The sequence below is a fragment of the Caloenas nicobarica genome, chromosome 3, assembly GCF_036013445.1.
Source record: "Caloenas nicobarica isolate bCalNic1 chromosome 3, bCalNic1.hap1, whole genome shotgun sequence".
NCBI lineage: Eukaryota > Metazoa > Chordata > Aves > Columbiformes > Columbidae > Caloenas > Caloenas nicobarica.
The window spans coordinates 84,832,305-84,851,296 of record NC_088247.1 but is presented as its reverse complement, the minus strand read 5'-3'; the positions used below and the strand labels follow the sequence as shown (position 1 = coordinate 84,851,296).

At 40.6% G+C, this 18,992-nt stretch overlaps 1 protein-coding gene across 1 annotated transcript; it reads right to left on the bottom strand.

Moving 5' to 3' along the window:
* Nucleotides 1–2,401: 2,401 nt before the first annotated feature.
* On the bottom strand, nt 2,402–18,983 carry CEBPZ (CCAAT enhancer binding protein zeta). The gene is made up of 16 exons (XM_065631082.1): nt 18,801–18,983; nt 17,117–18,630; nt 15,850–16,081; nt 15,129–15,303; nt 14,858–14,946; nt 14,339–14,392; nt 13,553–13,655; nt 12,343–12,411; nt 9,930–9,996; nt 8,439–8,539; nt 6,853–6,913; nt 5,694–5,902; nt 4,557–4,640; nt 4,054–4,115; nt 3,886–3,967; nt 2,402–3,097 (listed from the first exon to the last, which is right to left on the bottom strand). The coding sequence occupies exons 1-16, from the start codon at nt 18,945–18,947 to the stop codon at nt 2,961–2,963; spliced, it is 3,186 nt and encodes a 1,061-aa protein (XP_065487154.1). The 5' UTR covers nt 18,948–18,983; the 3' UTR covers nt 2,402–2,960.
* Nucleotides 18,984–18,992: the final 9 nt, after the last annotated feature.

The window sequence follows — 18,992 nt, the reverse complement described above, 5'->3', positions numbered from 1 at the left end:
TGACAGAACGAGGATCGCTTTTGGACGGCCGCGAGCCTTAGGTAGCTGTGTTTTCCCCTGGCAGGAGCGCTGGCTCCCAGGAGGTGCAGAGCCGCCCTCGCACCCGCTGAAGCAGCAGGAGCACCTGCCGAAGAGCCTCAACACGGGGCACCGAGGCCTGGCCTGGCCCCCGAGCTGCGCTGGGCACACATGCCCCCCGCTCGAGCAGCGAGGCGAGGACTGGGGGTCCCCCGGGGCTGCAGGGAAACGTGGCGGCGAGCCCGACCTGCGGCCAGCGGCCAGAGGAGGCCGCCGAGGGCAAGAGGCAGCAGCCAAGGACTGTCACCTGTACTTTAACAGGAAAAAAGTATCTTGATTCCACAAGGATATTCTAGTAGAGAGTAAAGGGATCTCCGCACACTCTTGACATTCAGCATTTTCTTAAAATGAGCTTTTGATAGTGTCCTCTGCAAATGTCTCTGAAGTACAACGCAATGCTGCACAGAGACCGATAAGCTCACTCTGACAGAGTCCAGGCAGGTTTCGGGGCAATATCACATTTACACGTTGCTCTGCTTGAAATAAGTGTTCTTATGTATATGATGAGCCACCAGCAAACTGGCAAATCAAGTTCTTGCTTAAATTTTGGATTGTACACCTTAGATGAGCTCTGACTTGTCACCAATACTTCGAATTATCTCGGATGCAATCGCAACTCCCTGAAAAATTACTGGACTCTTGCAAATGGAATTATTATCATCTAAATAACCTGATCTACCCACAGCCGGCGCCATCACTGTTCAGAGCAGCGGGCCCGGCCCGGCACAGCGAGGCCGGGGGAGCCGCGGGCTGCCGAGACGCGCCTCCGCCCCTGCCGCCCTCCGCAGCCCCGGGCCGCCTGCGTGCGGCCGGGCTCGGGTTAGCGCCCCGGCGGGCCTCCCAGCCACCGGGTCGCCCATGACGGGCCCGGGCGGCCGCGACCGGAAGGAACTGCCGTGCGCAGGCGGCGGGCGCGCCGCGCATGTGCAGCGCTGCCGGCGGGGAGAGAAGGGCGCCGTGGGGCATGGCGCTGCGCGTCGTCAAGGGGCTGCTGCTGCTGGAGACGGCGGGGCTGCTCGGAGCCATCCTGCTCTACCGCGCCATGGACCGCAGCCAAGGTGCGGCGAGGCGGCCGGGGCTCACAGCGCGCCGGGGCAGGGGGCGGCGGCACCGCCGGGACGCCGGGAGCTGCTCCAGGCCGGGGCCGGCGCGGTGCCCACGCTGAGTGCGTGCGTGGGGCTTGTGAGAAAACCTGCCGCGCCGGGGTCAGCCGTTCGGCTGCGGGTAGTGTAGCACGCGCTAGTCACGCGGGTCCTCAAGGACAAGCCGTTATTTTAGTTTTGTAAAACCAAAACCGTGGGGAAACTTTGGAAAGTGAGCACCAGGAACAAAGCTGCATCTTGTGCATTTTAACAGGAACAGCACCGGCTCAAATAGGGCCTTAGAAAGGTGAGGCAGGAATGGATCAATCCCGTTTGAGGCAGCTGGTGTGCAGCCCCTGGAGCCCCCCATCCCCTGGCTCGCTGCTCGCAGGCTCTGGGACTGGACCTTCCCCATGCAGACAACAGACCCAGCTGGCAAGCGGACAAAGCAGCCAGCAGCATCATCCAGATGATTCAGCTTCAGTCCTTCAGGTCTCTCAAACTCAGGACTCAGTGCTTAGGTAACACAAAAATAAGCCAGGCACCAACTTAGTTACTGCAAGGTTTGCTCCACACAGCCTTATTTTGCGTTCAGGCCTCCGCAGGATGCAGCACTAGTTTGACAGGCCTGTGCCCCTGCCCGATTCAGATGCAGGCAGGCTGTTACACTTAAACTACTTTTCTTTGCATTTTCATTAAAAATATCTATAACCAAAATGTGGAGAATAGATGTATCGGCCTATCTTGGTAACTTGGTGCTGGCCTTTCATGGTTTCTCATTTCTCCCCCTTTTCAGTTCAAGGTCCTAGTTCTTAGATGCCTTCACAGATTTTCTTAAGCTGTAGTTTCCATAGTTCTGTAAGGTGCGGCAAGCTCACCTAATAGCTCAGTGCACTCAGAATTAGGCTTTTACCACTCCTGAGCTGCTGTAAAGCATTAAAATACCATAAAGCTATCCTTACATGATTTCTACTGGGTTGCCAGAGGAGCCCACAGAAGGATTCAGTGAACACCTAAAGCTGCGTAAGGAAACAATGTAGTTTTCACAGTTTGCATTTGCATGTCAGTCTATGAGAAGCATTCAGCTTCCTGTGAATCTGTAGCTTGTATTTGGCTATCACAGTTGTGAGGAAGGTCAGAAAATACTGATGATAGGGCTGCACATGAGTAACCCAAATACAGCCTGTGATAGAATGAAAAAAAAAAAAAGTAAATTCAAATCATGTTATTTAATGGTGGCTGTAAGTAAGGAGCTCAGACAAACTTAAGTAAAACTAACCAAGTTCAAAAAATAGTACATTTAATTATTTGTCTTAAAATATGTTGAGTAAAGTAACTGTGATTTATCTTTCTTGTCAGATTTCAGATATACAATGCAGAAGAGGTTTCCGTCAATTCTGGAAGGTAGGTTTGTAGTAGTTGGCTGAAGTTTGTTGCATCTTACGTATTAAAACTGATTTTATTATTGCATAAAACTTACCCCAGCAAACACTGCAGAAGTGTTTACTGTTAGGTATAGGTGTGGCTGGAGTGTCAGACTGTTGGGTAGAGCCCTCAGAACTGGAAGACCATATATCCAACAAAACAAGCCACAAAGTGGCTCACCTTCAGACATGTCTGACTTAGAGCTGACATGGATGTTCCTGTTTTTCAGTGTATTACAAATCCAATGAGTGGTCTGGAATTCATGGCATAAGGGAGAATGACCAAATGACATGGTTAAGCAGCAAGAACTAAAGTAAGAAAGATGAGTGATTAATTGTAAAATTATTTTAGAATAATTATAAAATGTCCAGTTCATCATTTTGATTTCTTGCCTTTATACTTGTTTTTCAGCCCTCTGTGCCTGAACTGTTTCTTCCTTTTGATTATGCTTTTCGCATCCCTATTGTGAAGCCACTTGTCACGCTCTATTTCCCACTGGATCTGTTTGATATCTGTAAGAGGAAAGGTGAGAAATAAGGAGCCAATGGATACCTCTGACATCATGTGGAATACAGATGAATGATGTAAAAGTTAAAACTTGGCTACTGTATTTATAAATGTTAATAAAGTGCAAACTGCCATTTTTTGACACCAGAGTTTTGATTTTTTTCATTTCACAAAACATGCTCTGCCATCTCAGAATCTCCAGGTTTAAGACTGCTCTTGCCATTACTTTGAATTTTCCTAATGCTGGACAGACTTGTGTTAGGAGTACAGTGTTTGAGTGCTGCTGTTAACATTTTTTCAGGTGACACCAGCAAGACTGCAAAAGCTGTACAAAGGAGTATATACACATTTAATTAATTGGAATTATTTCTGGGAAACTACTTTCGCTTCACCAATACTGCAAGCAAATATTCTGGTAGGTAGATAAAGACCGTCATGCCTTACGCCTTCCCTTCAAAAGAGTCCAGGACACTATCAGAGCAAAATTCACATCAACACTTGATGAACAGCAGAACTGCCCATCCTTATTTACAGTGTGAAAGGGCCACATGATAGACTCTTCCTCTTTTCTGAAGCTTTATTTATCCCAGCACACATAGCTAACATTAGCACTGGGCATCTCTCGTAACTGAAGAAAACTAAGTCATGTCTTAGGGACGTTGAGTCACTGTCCGTACTGTGTGACTTCTGACCGCGTGTGTATTTCAGTTACAGAAGGCAGATTTTTGTAAGTACAGAATCTGAAGAACCAAAACAGTGTTACAACTATCTGCTATTTGTAAGATGTACTTACTTGCATTATCCCTGTTGGCCATGGCATTCATTCCGATATTGTCAAACTTAGACCCAGCATTTTCATCCAGCAGATAACCAAACTTTAAAAAGAGAAATTTTACTATTTTATTACAAAGAAACAAGTAAAATGCTTGATCACTTTTTGCTAAGAACTGATCAACCTTACCTCTTCTGCAGATGCTAGTATACTGGCATCTTTGAGTTTTCTCTTCTTTCCTCGGTTGGATCCTTCAAACAAAAAGTATTATGAGACAGAATTTCAAGTTCACAAAGAGACTAAAACAAAGTTTTACCAAGCTATGTTAGAAACCTTTATTCTCCACCTTCCCGCTCAAAAAAAAGGGAAAAAGAGTTTCCAACCGAGAACTAAATAGCACAAATCTGTGCATCACATTAGTAACAGATGCACAAACTGCTAGTACAACTCCCATCCTTCCTTCAAAAGTTCCTCCTTTGATTTCCAGGCCTTCAACAGCAGATTGTCACTCTGAATGAGGCCACACTGGTTGGAGGACAAGGGCAAAACTGACACCTTTTCATTTATGGTTTATTCAAATCTGAACTCAGATCCAAAAATGTAGATAATCTACACTACTAACACCCTCTGACTCCAGGCTCTGTGTTTGTATTAAGCCTTCTCAAATGGAAATCGTGTCAGTGTTTCCTTACCTTCAAGTGACCCCACAAAATTCAAATCTTTCTTTCTCTTGCCCTTTTTACTGACAGAGTTCAGTTGCTTGTCATTATTTGGGTCTGACAGAAAAAAAAAAAAAAGATAAATCACTCCCTCATTCTCACACTGTATGCAAGTATTTAAAGCATAGCAGAGACTAAAATCTCTTTTTAGGTATATTTGTCATAATGGTCTGAGTCTTTACTTTAAAAAAAGGTTAAAATACAGCGCGCACAACCAAATCTGGGATTTCTTCAGCCCAGACAATTCAAAATTGATCAGTGGTGCACCATTCTTTATGATTTTTTCCCACAGCACAAAAAAATGAATGAAATATGAATCTAAAGTACATAAAATATGAAGGCTAAAAGCAGGTGTTATGTAAACCTTGAAAGTCTGCTTGGTAATTTTGGTGAAATAATAAGCTCATGAAAGATTAATGTGTTAACAGCTGTATGAATAGTTTATCTCCTCTACCCTCAATCATCTGTGACCTTAAAATATTAGTTGAAATACTCAATCTGTGCTTTTCCAGCAACAAAAAGTGCATACTGTATGAAATGTGCTTTTCAGTTGAAAAGATAATAAAACCAGGCAGGTGCAATGATCAGTTGTTATTAGAGTGGTAATAAAAATCTGGGTGCACAACTGTATTAGATGAGTAAGCTGTTACTTAGCAGACAGCAATTTAAATAGAAGTTACCTCGTCTAAAAAACCCAACATTAACTAGGTCTAAAGAAATATAAAAATTACCAAGTATTAGATTGGTTTTTTTTAATTTTTCAAATGAGATCTTTCGATGAGATCTTTTAATATTTCTGCCTACTGTAGCCAGTTATTTGTGTATAAAGCTCCTTTTGTATCTGCCAATGTTTTCACAATGAAAGAAACATGTCTTGTCTGCAAGTTTTTATACCCAGGTGCCTCATACGCACTCATACTTGGGAGACTGCCAGGAAATGTTTCTCTTAAGACTTCATTGTCCAGAGAAGGACTTCTTGTCATTTCCTTACTTAAAAGCCAAACTTCCCACCTAGGTAACTAAATCTGAATTTATATATGTAATTACATATTAGATAACTTATTTTTAAAGCTTTTTCTTCTCATTTTTTGATAATTAATAGTACCTTACCTAGGCTGTTATCATCATCAGACACATCCATAAATACTCCTCCCTCTTCATCCATATCCTCTCCAAATTCTTCCTCCATACTTCCTAAGGAGACTTCTTCATCATCCAGATCACTGAAATCATCTTCGTCATCAGAATCTTCCCAGTCACCACTGGACTCCTCGCTTCTTTGGCATTTCTTACCGCCTTTGGTTTTCTTTTTTATATTACTAAAAAAAATATGTAACAAGCTTAGCACTTGACCTGACAAAATACTGTTTGCATCCAGATAACATCTATCTACTGGCAAACACTATGTTAGAAAAGTTCAACATCATTGCAAAATCCTGTAAATGTACACTGAGACCTAAGAAACATATTATGCACTCAGGTATGTTTTCAACCTCAGCATGTGGAACGGTATTATGGAAGTCAACCATTTTAAGAAGTTCTGAGAAAATACTATTCTGAAATTAACAGAAATGTCAGCTCTACTAAATGAAGAAATAAGAATTTTTTTCTTCTTCCTTAAGAAGGGGACCATGGTTCTTTATATATTAGATGGTTACTTGTTTTTTGCCTCCTCTTTGCTATTTTTTATTCACACCAGTCTGGATCACAAGAATGTTCAGGTTTCACTAGAATTTTAAGCTTTAACTCTCTTCTCATCTCAAGAAAAAAAGTTTCTATGCTGATTTGAAAGCTGTATCACTTCAAGTGAAAAAGAGGCTACTTGATGAAACTGCTGACTTCCTGAGAACTGAGCTCTGCGATTCTGGATTCCACAAAGTTTATTTACTGCATCAGGTCCAGTTACAACCAGTCCTTACAGCAGCAGTACCATTATGCCTCATTCTGCTTACTTTTGTACTTGGTAATTCTTTAACAGAAACCTGAGACAACGAAAAACAAGATCTTACCTTGCTTATTGGGTCAGTGCATTGTATAAACAAAATACTACAGGTCTCACGCGTCAAGCCAGCAGACTGGAAACACCACAGGATCACAATGCCCCACTATGGGACATGCAGAAAAGCAGCATTACCCAGTGTCCAACTGCTATTGGCTTTTTTGCAAAGTGATATTCTGAGTCTTTTTGAAAAAAGTCTATCCAATTTTGCAGAGTAAAACTCTACATGGGGATTAAAACAAGAGATAAAAAACCAGTTTGAAGTCTTACCCAGCAAAATCAAGGTCATCCTGGCCAATGTCAATGGCATTATCAGCAGCTTCGAATGTATCTAGGGGAAAAAATGTTTATTACTACACAACAAAGTCAAACAAAGAAATATTAAGTCATTACAAAATATCCTATTTTGGGGTATTTTTTTCCTGAACAGTTTATACGATCTACATCAGTAACAAAGGGCTCTGATACAAAAGGGTTCATACTCCTACAGAAAATTACTCCACAAAACACTTACCTAAAGCTAACTGGACTTTTTCTGAAAAAATATTTTTCTTTGAAAAATAATGGAAGATTTCTTTTACCCAGGATGTATTTTCCAGCCAGAATTAGATGATGTGGGAAGCAGGCAGACACAAATGGATATACAACTGCCCAATGATTCAAACTTAGTTTGGCAAGTGGGATATCACAAGTTTCAAATACTTGCTCCAAAGTCAGACAGAACACAGACTTGACTAAGATACCCCAAGCAAGTGTCCTGCCAGCTAATCTGTATGCTAATTTTCAGATTAGAAGTATTCACCATAATTTTTGACAGAAAAGTAAGCAGCCTAGAGGGTGAAAGCTCCTATCATTGAATTCACTTAGGAACAAATTTCTATATAAAATAGCAGGTAAAAAAAAGATCTGAAAAATTACAAATGTTCTGTTTCAAAGATTAAAAGCTGACATTAGGAGGTCCTTAATTTAACATTCTGAATTTATGGAGCAAATTCTCAGAGACAGTTAACTTATTAGAGATACTAACAATAGAACAAACACAATTAGAAACAGATTGTTGTCATAACTAAGACCATACTAGTTGTGTAACTAAGGAAGAATCCTGCTGTGGGAGTTCAGAATTCTCTAAAAATATTGCACAAAACAGTTATGGAGAGCTAAATAACTGGTTTGTTTGGGTTTTGGTGTTTGTTGTTGTTGTTGTTTTTCCAAACACATATATTACTGTATAAGCAAAATAAGAAGTCCTAAAATAATAATATTAATGGACATTTTTTGGTACCCTAACAAATTCAGATTCTGGAGCAAATCATAATTCCAAAGCAAACAAAGTACACGCTGCAGGAAGAGCTAAGACTACTGCAGAAGTTTGCCAAGGATCTAAGTGAACAAATAACCTCATGAAAGAGACTAGGAACGATGAGAAAAAGCGTAAGAAACATTGAAAAAGGCCAAGAAGTAAAGAAAGAAACAACAGAAGCAAATGTTACATGCTGCTAGAAGTTATTTAACTCTCAGACTACATTAGGAAAAGAACAAAAAGGCATGAACTGGCACTCATGAGCTTATGTTCAAAAATCAGATGATTTTCAACTGTTTCAACAAGATGAACACTACTGGAGTAGTGAGGATAAGACCTCGTTCACCAGATGGCCACCCAGCTGGCTTACGTGAGGGACAGTAGAAACCGCTGGCTGTAGTAGTGTAGAGTCTGCATTAGAAAGCCAGTTTTCCTCCACTTACATATTCCTGTATCTGGCTCTTTTATACAATGCAAACTATAAAAAGGATAAATTAACAACTTTCAGAAGCAGGAAATACTGGGATAGTTACTGCAAGGAAAAACACAACCTTACCCAATGCTCTTTCAAATTCATCATCGTCTACATCTTCCACACTTTCTTCATCATCCTGACGCTTTTGTTTCTCTCTCCTCTTATCAAATTTTGAATAAAATCTGAAATAATATATTGCTCTCAGACATAAAATTACAGGTGATGATCTTTGTGACAAGTTTTTTTTTAAAAACAACCTATATATGTTGGCAGTTGAAAATTGTAAGCAACGGTTTCAAACACAGATCAATTCAGAGATTTATATTTTCTTTGTTTTTCAAAGAGTTAAGCCACCACTGTAAGATTTAAAACACAGAAATTTCACCGCCAAAGGTGCCAGAAATTATTTTGAACATAGTGACTTTACAAAAGGGCACAAGAAAGATGTGAAAATCTGCGTCATACTGATATGGAAGAAAGGATCAAGTTCAACTTGAATCTAATTGAGGAAAAAAAAAAAAAAGAGAACGATTCACCCATTAAGTTCTATAAATTTTCCCCCATAGCCCTCTCCTTTTATGTGCTTCGTTTTACCTTCTGTCAGCCATTTTAAGCCACTTTCTGTCCTTCATTTCATATTAAAGAATCGCTAAACACAGAAGGCAGATTTCAACATATACAAGAGCAGAAGACTTCAGCACTTCATATGGAAGACTTTCAATGTGTAATCTCAGTTTCAGTCATCTTCAATGTAACAATACTGACAGGGGCATGTTTTTAAGCTGCTTTTCTTTAATCTCAAAATTAATACCACCGTTTTATTTATTAAGTAATATTATATTCCTCAATATTATAATATCAATTAATTAAAATTAATAAATCCATTAACCCGATACTTCAAAAAACTTTAAAAGCCCCTACAGCAATGAATATATTAAACAAAAAAACCCAAAGTGAATGAAGCAGAATAAATGAAGTTAATTCAAACACTGATTTCCTAAGGAGACATTCAGAGGTAACCAGTATTTTGATCTAATAAGAACAAATCTTTGCCAAATGCGTATCACTTCAATTTTAGTATTACAGCTGCATTTTTATATCATAGTCTGAAAGGAAATCCAACTAAATGGAAAGACCTATGAATAGTAAAAAATAAATAAACAGAAAACTAGCATTGTTCTGTTCTAATAAGCTTTGATGCTAATAACATAAGCAAGGTATATTGCAGGTTTTTTTAAATGTACTTCTAATGCATAGGAATTACAACCCATGAGACATTCATCACTACCTATTGTTTAAGGCCTCTTTATTACAATGTCAACTTACTTGATTATAGACTACAAGCACTGAATGCCTTTGTTCATAAGTGATAAAGGGATATTCTTTCCTAAGCACTTCCGACAAACATTGAAATTAGGCTCTAAGGAAAGTACTGTCAACACAAGTCACTCAAATTAGTCAAATTTTGCAAACACTTGGAATACCAGAGAATACTTATGAAATGTAATGGGGTTTGATAGCATTGCATTAAAAACCAACACTTACAATGAATGTCTGCAAGTATTTCATTACCTGTGAAAAAACACTTCATCCACTGGGATTTTGCTTTCATCTTTGGCACGGAATTCCTTACTGTTGACTGCAAAAAGAAAAAAAAAAGAACTGATTTTACCTCAAGTTTAAGTGATTGCTATTATTTTAAAAGGTTAAACAGTATGCACAGACAGAAGTATGCAGCTAGCCAGTGTCATCCATTAAATAAAGTCGAGCTCATCTCAAAACCTCTTTAAACCAACAGTTCTCTTTGCATATACTGATACTTAGATGTGAGCAGACACCACAGAAAAACTCGAGATGCACAGCCCTAACCAGGTTCTTATTTATATATCAGCAAGGGACGTTTTGCAATCACCTACAGCAGGAATGCATTTTTAAAAAAATGGGGAAAAAAAAGTAGAAAATAAGATAAACTCGCTGTCATGCATTCAAACACTGGAACCACTTCTGCCCAGCACTCCTGGCAGTAGGAGAAATGCAGAACCATACACCAGCTGAGCATGTTGAAGAAGCGATTGAGCCCCACCCTGCCTCCATTTCTGAAGAACTGAGGAAAAATATGGCACTGCAACAGCAGATTCACTAGGGTATTGATCAGGTTCCCTGTGGAGAAGTGTTTTACTGTTCCACTTCCCTCCTCCACCTCAGAAGCAAATCAAAGGACAAAAGAGCTACTGATAAACTGAGTGGGCACAGATTATAGTATTTTCTATAGTGTTTACTTACAGAGGGACTCTTCAAATAGTGGAAGGTACCAGAGGATTTGCAATCTCAACTCTCTAAGCCTCAACAGATACCAGATATATACAAGTGCAGATTTTTGTATCCGTATTAATGTACCCAGATTTTTTTATATTGGATTTGTAGAACATTTCAATTCCACAACTCCAGTTCGAAATGCTCAGTCTGGTCCTTCAACTCAGAATAACCTACAGAACGCAATAAAACAAACTGTACCTTCAAATGCATTCTAGGTCAAAATCCCTACTTTAAGCTTTGATAGCCATAAAACCATGCATCAGTAAAGGTACATCAGCTAATCTGTGTAACTAAAACTTACGTGCAACACAACAGACCCGAAGTTAGAGGAAAGCACATCCCTGGGAATATTACAGAAGATGGAACCTCTTTTGGTCTCAAGTAGCATGTTTTACTGATGGTTTACCCTGATTTTTTAATTGCTGGTTCTTAATACCAAATCCTACCCTTAATCACTGGAAATGGTGAGACTAGACAAAAGGCAGCCTCTTTCTGGGGGCAGGAAGACTTTTAGCAAAACAACAGTGCCAAAGATACCTTACCCTAATCCTAACAATAGCTGCAGCTGTGGCATTGTATGGAGTGATCCGCATTGTCTAATGAAAGAGTTTAATGTGATTAAATCATTATATAAAACCATTTTCTGAGATTTAGTAAGTTTTCAATCATAATGAGAATAAAAGTTGTTATATGATAACTTTGAAACAAATAAAAACATCAACCACACAATACTACTGTATTAACTACAGCTAGATCAGCATATATTTTTAAGATTTTTGTATCATTTTAGTTATTTTTAAGAACTTTTAAAAAACATTATTCATAAAACTACTATGCCAGACCTAAGAATGGCACGCTTCTGAGCAGAAAATTTACCTAATATTTTATAAATTCATGTCCCTCTGATGTTAGTGCCCTAACAGATTGCTCTTCTAACTAGAATTATCATTAGCTGAAATAAATTCTAAGGCTTTTTTTTAGCCCTTTTTTTCCCCCTAAGGGGAAAAAGCTACAAACAGATTTTTAACAATGTTCTAAACTTTGATACAAGATTGCAAATCTCTTATTTACCCAGGGAGTATATATCCTCTTACGGGGATGCAGGAAAAAGATAATTTAGTGTAAAAGAAACATAGGAGGCATATGCAGGTCATAGCAAAAACAGCACAATAAAAGGCGGCATGCAATTTTCAGTAGCTCTGTCCTTTGCTGTTACACATCTCTTAATAGGATGGTTAAACAGAAGGTACAATCTTCATCATGCATAGCCTAAGAAAAAGGAATTGCTACAATAGAAACAATTGACAGTTAAGTGGGAAAAATAGAAAAGAAAGGTCTCAAAAAAAGTTGGTGTGTAAAGCCATGTGCTACAGTAGAAGAAAATGTGTTTTGCTACTCAAGAGGCTAACAGTTGAGGTAACTGATTTTCTCTATGTCATTTGTTCTTAAAATGATTCAATGGATCCAAAGTTTCAGCTGTGTAGATTCCATGTGCCCTTATAAGAAGATCAGACCCGATCCTGAACATCAGGTACCACCATTGCACTCCCGATGGACAAGACTTTCTTTTATTGCTAACAGAAATAGCATAGACAGCCCAGATGACACGTCTACAACAACCAGCCAGGAATTCTTCAGCCATCAGAATCTTAATTGAAAAGGGGCTTACCTGCCAGATTCTGCATATCTTTCATAAACTGCTTCTTCTTTGGCTGCATTACCACACTGCTGGTGTTTTCTGTAGCAGAACATAAATCAGAAACAAATTATTACTATTGATACAAAACTGTAAGGAGTGGCTGACACACCAGAGGGTTTTGCTGCCATCCACAAGGACCTCAAGAAGCTGGAGAAATGGACTGAGAGGAACCTCATGCAGTTCAACAAGGGGAAGTGCAAAGCCCTACACCTGGGGAGGAACAACCCCATGCACCAGTAGATGCTGGTGGATGCCCAGCTGGAAAGCAGCTTGGCAGAACAGACCCTGGACGTTCTGGTGGACACCAAGTTGACCATGAGCCAGCCATGTGCCCTTGCAGCAAAGACGGCTGACGGTGTCCTGGGCTGCACGAGAAGGAGCATTGGCAGCAGGTGGAGATGATCCTTCCTCTGCGCAACACTGGTGCTGAAGTACTGTGTTGAGATCTGGGCTCCCCAGTGCAAGGGAGACATGGGCATACGGGGGAAGAGTCCAGCAAAGGGCCACTAAGATGATGAAGGAACTGGAGCATCTCTCCTGTGAGGCAAGGTTGGAAGAGCTGGGACTGTTCAGCCTGGAGAAGAGGAGGCTGAGGAGATCTAATAAGTGTATACAAATATCTGATGGGAGGGGGTAAAGAAGACAGAGCACTTTTCAGTGGTGCCCAATGACAGGGCAAGAGGTGATGGGCACAAATTGAAACACAGGAGGCTCCATCTGAACATCAGGGAACACTTTTTCACTGTGAGGGTGACTGTGTGCTGGCACAGGTTGCCCAGAGATGCTGTGGAGTCTCCATTCTTGGAGACATTCAAAAGCCATCTGGACAGCCTGGGCAGCCTGCTCTAGGTGGCCCTGCTTGAGCAGATGATCTCCAGAGGTCCCTCCCAACCTCAACCATTCTGTAGTCTCTACATTCCGCTATCAGTTTGCTTAGTCCTGCTAGGTTAGCAATCCCCATGATGCAGAAGTGAAAGGCAGCAGTATGTGATTGTCAGCTGGTTCTGAGTTGCAGATATGTCCATTGCAGCCCTGAAGACTGATCTCACTCCTCTGTTGCACTATGTGCATCCCGAATACTTGACAAGCACAAAGGGTTATTTGGCAATCTGAGAGAAAAAGAGTTTGGTCACCATCAATAATCAAGATCAGATATTAATATGTACAGAGAAGTTTGTACCTTTGCCTTTGTGGTGTTTGGGATTTCTGTACACAAAGCGATCCAAGAATCTCATTAATGTGAAATCTTGCAAAGGGTCTCCAGAGTACTGAATGTGATTTCCCTGGAAGAAGAAAAAAGCCAAAAATCATTAAGGTCTTCGTTTAAGAAAATCAGCAACTGAACACAGAGGACTCAAACACTCCAAGAACAACATTAAACCACACTTGAAAAAGACAAAGACTCAGGGATACTTCATCAATAAGCCTGACCAGTTAATACAGGTTCTTATTTTTGGAATGTCAATAAAAAACCACCTTCTTCACTTTGTTTCAGTGATGAACTGCCTTGCTATGTACTGTGCTAATAGCAGTTAATACTCAGGACCATTTGGATATCATATATTCAAATGAAAATAAATACTTTAAATATATATTTCTGTAGGTGTGAGTATTTTTCACATGATAACCACAACAGAATTAAAAAATAATTTGTTCCAACAGCAGGGTTCCCCACATAAAAAACCCATGTTAAACAAAAAGATAGACCAAAACTCTAAAAAAAGCTTTAGGAATCATGTAATATACACATTTTTACCAAGTTAATCACTTCTATGAGCAGTCTCCTTTACAAAAAAACCCGTTTTAATTCCAGGAAAACCTTTGATTTGAGTGTTTGTTACAGTGCTGCAGAGCTGCTCGTCACCTGCAGAGTGCAAGGAGGCTTTATAATGTATTTTTTCAAATGGCAAAAGACAGACAACATAAAAATCCAACTTCAAAGCTACAGACTAGTGAAAGCACTTACTTCTAGAATTGTTTTTGCAAATAGGGCCACAGATGGATGAAAATGTTCAGAAAGCTGAAAAACACGAATCACATACTTATTTCTATTAAAAAATAAACACAATCATTAGTCATGTTGACATATAAAACTCCTGACAATACCACTATGTCGTAAGACCACTCCGTAACTCACCAAATAACGTGCAGATGCACATAGTAGTGCAAGGCTGATGTGTTCTGTCCTTGAACAACTGAAGAACTTCTAGTTTTAATCTTTTATTTGCCTTATCTGAATACATTCTTACTTACAATTTTATTTAATTCAACACAAAAAAGCTTTACTGATGCAGAGCTAAGATTCGAAACTCAAAAAAAGATTGTCATTGTCCAAATCTCCACTTAAAAATTCCTTTTCCCTACTCTGGAATATCAGCATTGTACATAACATATACAAGCTCAAAGCTGAACAATGTGTCGTTTAACCTTTCTGTTGTGTTACCCAGGTAGCTACTCCAAGAATAACAAAGTTAATTTTCTTTACCTTTTTCAGTTCCCAAAGGCTTGTACTTTCAGCACCACAGTACAGAGGACTCCGGTGCATAGGGTCATATGAAGCTCCACTCTTCCTGCCTGAGGGGCAGAGGAGATAAAAATGACGTAAATTTCCTCATGCAACTTTATGAGACTATTAATTTCATTTCAACATGACAGTAACACTGCCCATCATTTTAATCAATATTACAAGTCTTGATCAACATGTCACTGTTACAGAATGTTAGAAGTTAAAGAATTATATTTTCTTGCTAAAGTACCTCCCATATTCAGATGATGCACCCATGAGGCTGTTGAATTTGAGTCATTTGGTTTAGCAGAATTTTCCATTGTGCTCCTCTCTTCACTTTCTACTTCTTTGTTTGCATCCACAAATTTTTCTTCATCCTCTTCAGCCTCTTCTTGATCCTTAAAGCACTCTTCATCATCTGATTCCTAAACAAGAGAAAATGCTAGTGAACAGCTTTTCCTTTCCAGTTTTACTCTCATTTATTATAAAAATGCACCTATCATTCTTAAGAATCTACTTACAAAATTATAAACAAATGATGGCTAAACTTTAAGCAACACAGATTTTTGGCCTTCATAGAGGACTTAAAATTGAACTTTACAGCTTATATCACATAAGTGTAATGGGCCCTCCCCGCCTGAAGAAAGGAAAAAAAAAAATCCAGTCCTGCCTGGCTATACTTCAGAGAGTGCAGACAGAAGAAAGAAACAAGCCATTTTTCTACAAAGCTTTTTAGTGAAGAATGTTTACCTGCTTACTTGTGCAGCATTTAGCAAAATAATCCTCTGCCCATGACTGAAGTTCATAGGACCCACTAGAATGCTTAAAACACCCTCATCTATGCAGATTTTTAATGTAGTTATAATTATTCAAGTGCAAACCCTCAGGTTGCTAATAAACAGGTTAGGGCAAGGTGCTTGTGAAACTCTCGCTTACTGAAAAAACAATGAGATAAAGAAATCATCCTATACCACATGATCCTGTAACTGGACCCTTAACTCCGGTTTTACTTTCAGAAGCTCAGACAGAAGGTACAGGGTTCCACAAATGAAGGGTGGCATGTGTCCACAAGTGACTTGAAGTAACCTCTTCACAAAGGCCTTCACGCGCCGCAACACTACATCTGCCTTCAGAGATTTATAGACAAGATTAAGAAACATGGATGGCCTTGAGCAGGTTGCTAAAGCTGGATCTAGAAGCTTCCTGTAGAACACAGAGGAGAAAAAATTGCTGAATGTCATAATGCACATAGGAGAATAATTGCTGTTAACAACAATCATCTTCACTTTTCAGAGTGCCATCTAAAAGACCAGTGACAGTTTTTTCCCCAATACTGAAAACCATTAAATCAACCTGAACTGCCAATAGCTGTGTAATATTTCTAAATATACACAACACTGAAGATTAAAAAAAAACCCCTATATCAGTAAACAAAAAGAAAACTGTAAGAAAATATAAAGATACTGAGTTCAACTGAAAATAGCTTTAAAGTTCGAGATATTCAGCGTAAGAAACTAATCAGATTTACTCAGATGTTCAAAGAACATAAAGAAAATCGTTAGCAAGTAGCGTGTTTCATGATCAGACCATGCATATGTGTTGGCAAGTTCATTTTCTGCTCCACTTTCTTTCCAGACTGCCAGGAAAGCCCCTAAATACATTGCACATTCTGGGAGAACTTGAGTTCCCTTTTCAAAAATCCCTTTGGTCCTCTAAACAGAAGCCTGCAAGGATCAAACAAAGAGTCTAAACAATTAGCTGGGACAAAAAAATGAGATACTTTTGTAACGTAAGGTTTTCCTACTATACAAACTAAATCATCTAAAGAATTTCTTAACATATTTCCCCCTCACCATATGAAAAAAAGGAAACATGATTTTAGGCTATTGTGTGACTAAACCACTGTACCTGTAAAAGTTACTTCAGAAGTAGTTATCTATTAGTTTCAAATAACAGCTGGAATATAACCATGCCACCAGAAAACAGTGCAAAGCACGAAATGAATATGTTGTGTTCTCAGGACTTACCACTACCATTTCTTTTATCCTCATGTTAAGTCAAAGAAACCACATGCTTTTTTTCTAGCTCATATAAAACATTCAAAAATTTTCAGCCAATGAGACACAAAACTCACAAGATCTTAAAAGCAAAATAAGTGTTTCTACAACTTTAAATTAATGGTGACTTCCTCATAAACTTAAATTTATATTAAAAAAAAAACGCAAACCTGTTACTTACTTGTATAGTGCTGCGTAGTACCTATCTGACACAGTCTGCTGAGAGTCCATCACTTGATACAGTAACATCAGCGCCTGCACACTGGTACTGAAGTTCACGAGATGCAGAACTTTAAACAACGTGTTCATTTGTTCTTTCACTTTCTCATCACCAGTGTCAGCATATGGGTAAGCTCTGTTTACCCCACAAAGAAGAGCACTGAGCATTTTGGATTCAATGTCTTTTTTCTTAATGCAGTTCCGAAAAAAGCAAAAGTACAAAGTTATCAGTTTGTTAGCCAGTGCACTTTCTTCATGACTGAGAACTATCTGATTCAGAAAGCAAATAGCATAATATTGAGTTTTCACGTTAATGTTTGACCGGTACAAAAGCCTCTCCACCTCACTGCACACTACCCCCTTCATATTTGGGTGCTTGTGCAGTAATGTCTCTAAAAGATACGAGGCTTTGGTGGCAAGTTTGTTCTGAGGGTCTCCCAGTTTATTTACCAACTGAACAAGGAGAACTTTCTCCTGCTCAGGTTTGTTACAGAGAAGCTCGTGGGCAACTGCCAGTGCTCGGGATTTCGGTGCTGTTAGAGAATCATGACTCAGTGTTTCTAACGCTTCCACAAACTCTGCCACCTGCAGTTTCAGGTGATGCTCAAAGTACCAGAGTATCAAACGTCTGTCTCTTGAATCCCTGTTGCCACTCGACATCTTCTCTATGTTGTTAAATGGTCGCTGTGAGAAAGACCATAATTTCCGATTATCTGGCAAGAGATCTGAAATAAGCAGCTCCTTGAAGGTATCCAAAGCCATGAGGCTCTGATGCCTGCTGCCCTTTTTCTTTATGAGGTTTACCAAGTTCTCAACAAACTGGAGACTGTGGACAGCGCTGTCCTGAATGAGAAGGGTCATTGCTGCCATCCTGTCAGCCAAGGTACCTGATGACACAACAGTTTTCATCCACGCCGAAGAGGCCCCCTTCTGATAATCTGTCTTATTCTTATACAGATCTGTCTCGTGCTGGTACAGCTTTTGGGCCAAGGCCTTATACTTGGTCAGAAGTGTCTGATTTTGTGGCTCTGAAGAGAACTCGTTAGTGTACTCTAGGTCATACCATTTGCCCCCTGGTTTGATCAGTATCGCTTGCCTAGCATGAAATTCAAAATCTTCTTCCAGCCTCTCTGTCTTTGCTGAAAGGTGCTGCTCCTGATCACCGCCAGCTTGTTTTTTCTTGCTGGCTTTCACAGCGCTTGCGTTTTCCTTGACTTTTTTTTCTTTTTTCCCTTCTAACGAAGGTGGGTTCGTTTCCTTCTTGCTTTTCTCTTTCTTTAGGGGCTTCTCCTCCTTGCTGTTGCCGTCCTCCTCCCCCTCGTCCACCACGAAGCAACTTTTCGCGTACTTGCCGAGCCCCAGGGAACTGACGAACGCCTCCAGCTCCCCCTCCTTCAGGTCGTCGATCGCGTCCTTCTTGCCGCCGTCCACCACCTCCTCCGTCTCGTCCACGGCGCACAGCATCACGTAGTCTTGCTGCGGGGGCGGCAGCGCGCGGCCGTTACAGGGGGTCTCGCGCCAGGCCGCGCGCCCCTAACGGCTCCCAACGGCTCCCCCCGCCACCCTCCCCACCACGGGCCCGTCCCGGGGGGACCCGGCCGCCACGTGCTCTCGCTCCCTCCCGCCGCCGCCCCCCCCCCACTTACCTTGGTGCCGCCGAGACGCAGCACTTCGTCCAGCGTGAACTCTTCGGCGTCTCCGCCTTCTCCTTCTTCATCGTCGTCCTCGTCTTCACCGCTGTCGCCACCCGGCTCTTTCGGGTCCCTCACGCCGAAGTCCCACAGCGCCGCCATCGCTGCCCGCCGGAAGCTCCTGCGCACACGCGGGGCGCGAGCTTC

What these genes read in the sequence shown, in the direction of transcription:
- CEBPZ (XM_065631082.1), bottom strand. Translation starts at nt 18,947, where the DNA reads ATGGCGGCGCTGTGGGACTTCGGCGTGAGGGACCCGAAAGAGCCGGGT. An exon ending in TACTACGCAGCACTATACAA is followed by an intron (nt 16,082 to 17,116) that starts GTAAGTAACAGG and finishes TGTGTTCTACAG; the next exon opens with GAAGCTTCTAGATCCAGCTT. An exon ending in GCCTTTGGGAACTGAAAAAG is followed by an intron (nt 14,393 to 14,857) that starts GTAAAGAAAATT and finishes CGTGTTTTTCAG; the next exon opens with CTTTCTGAACATTTTCATCC.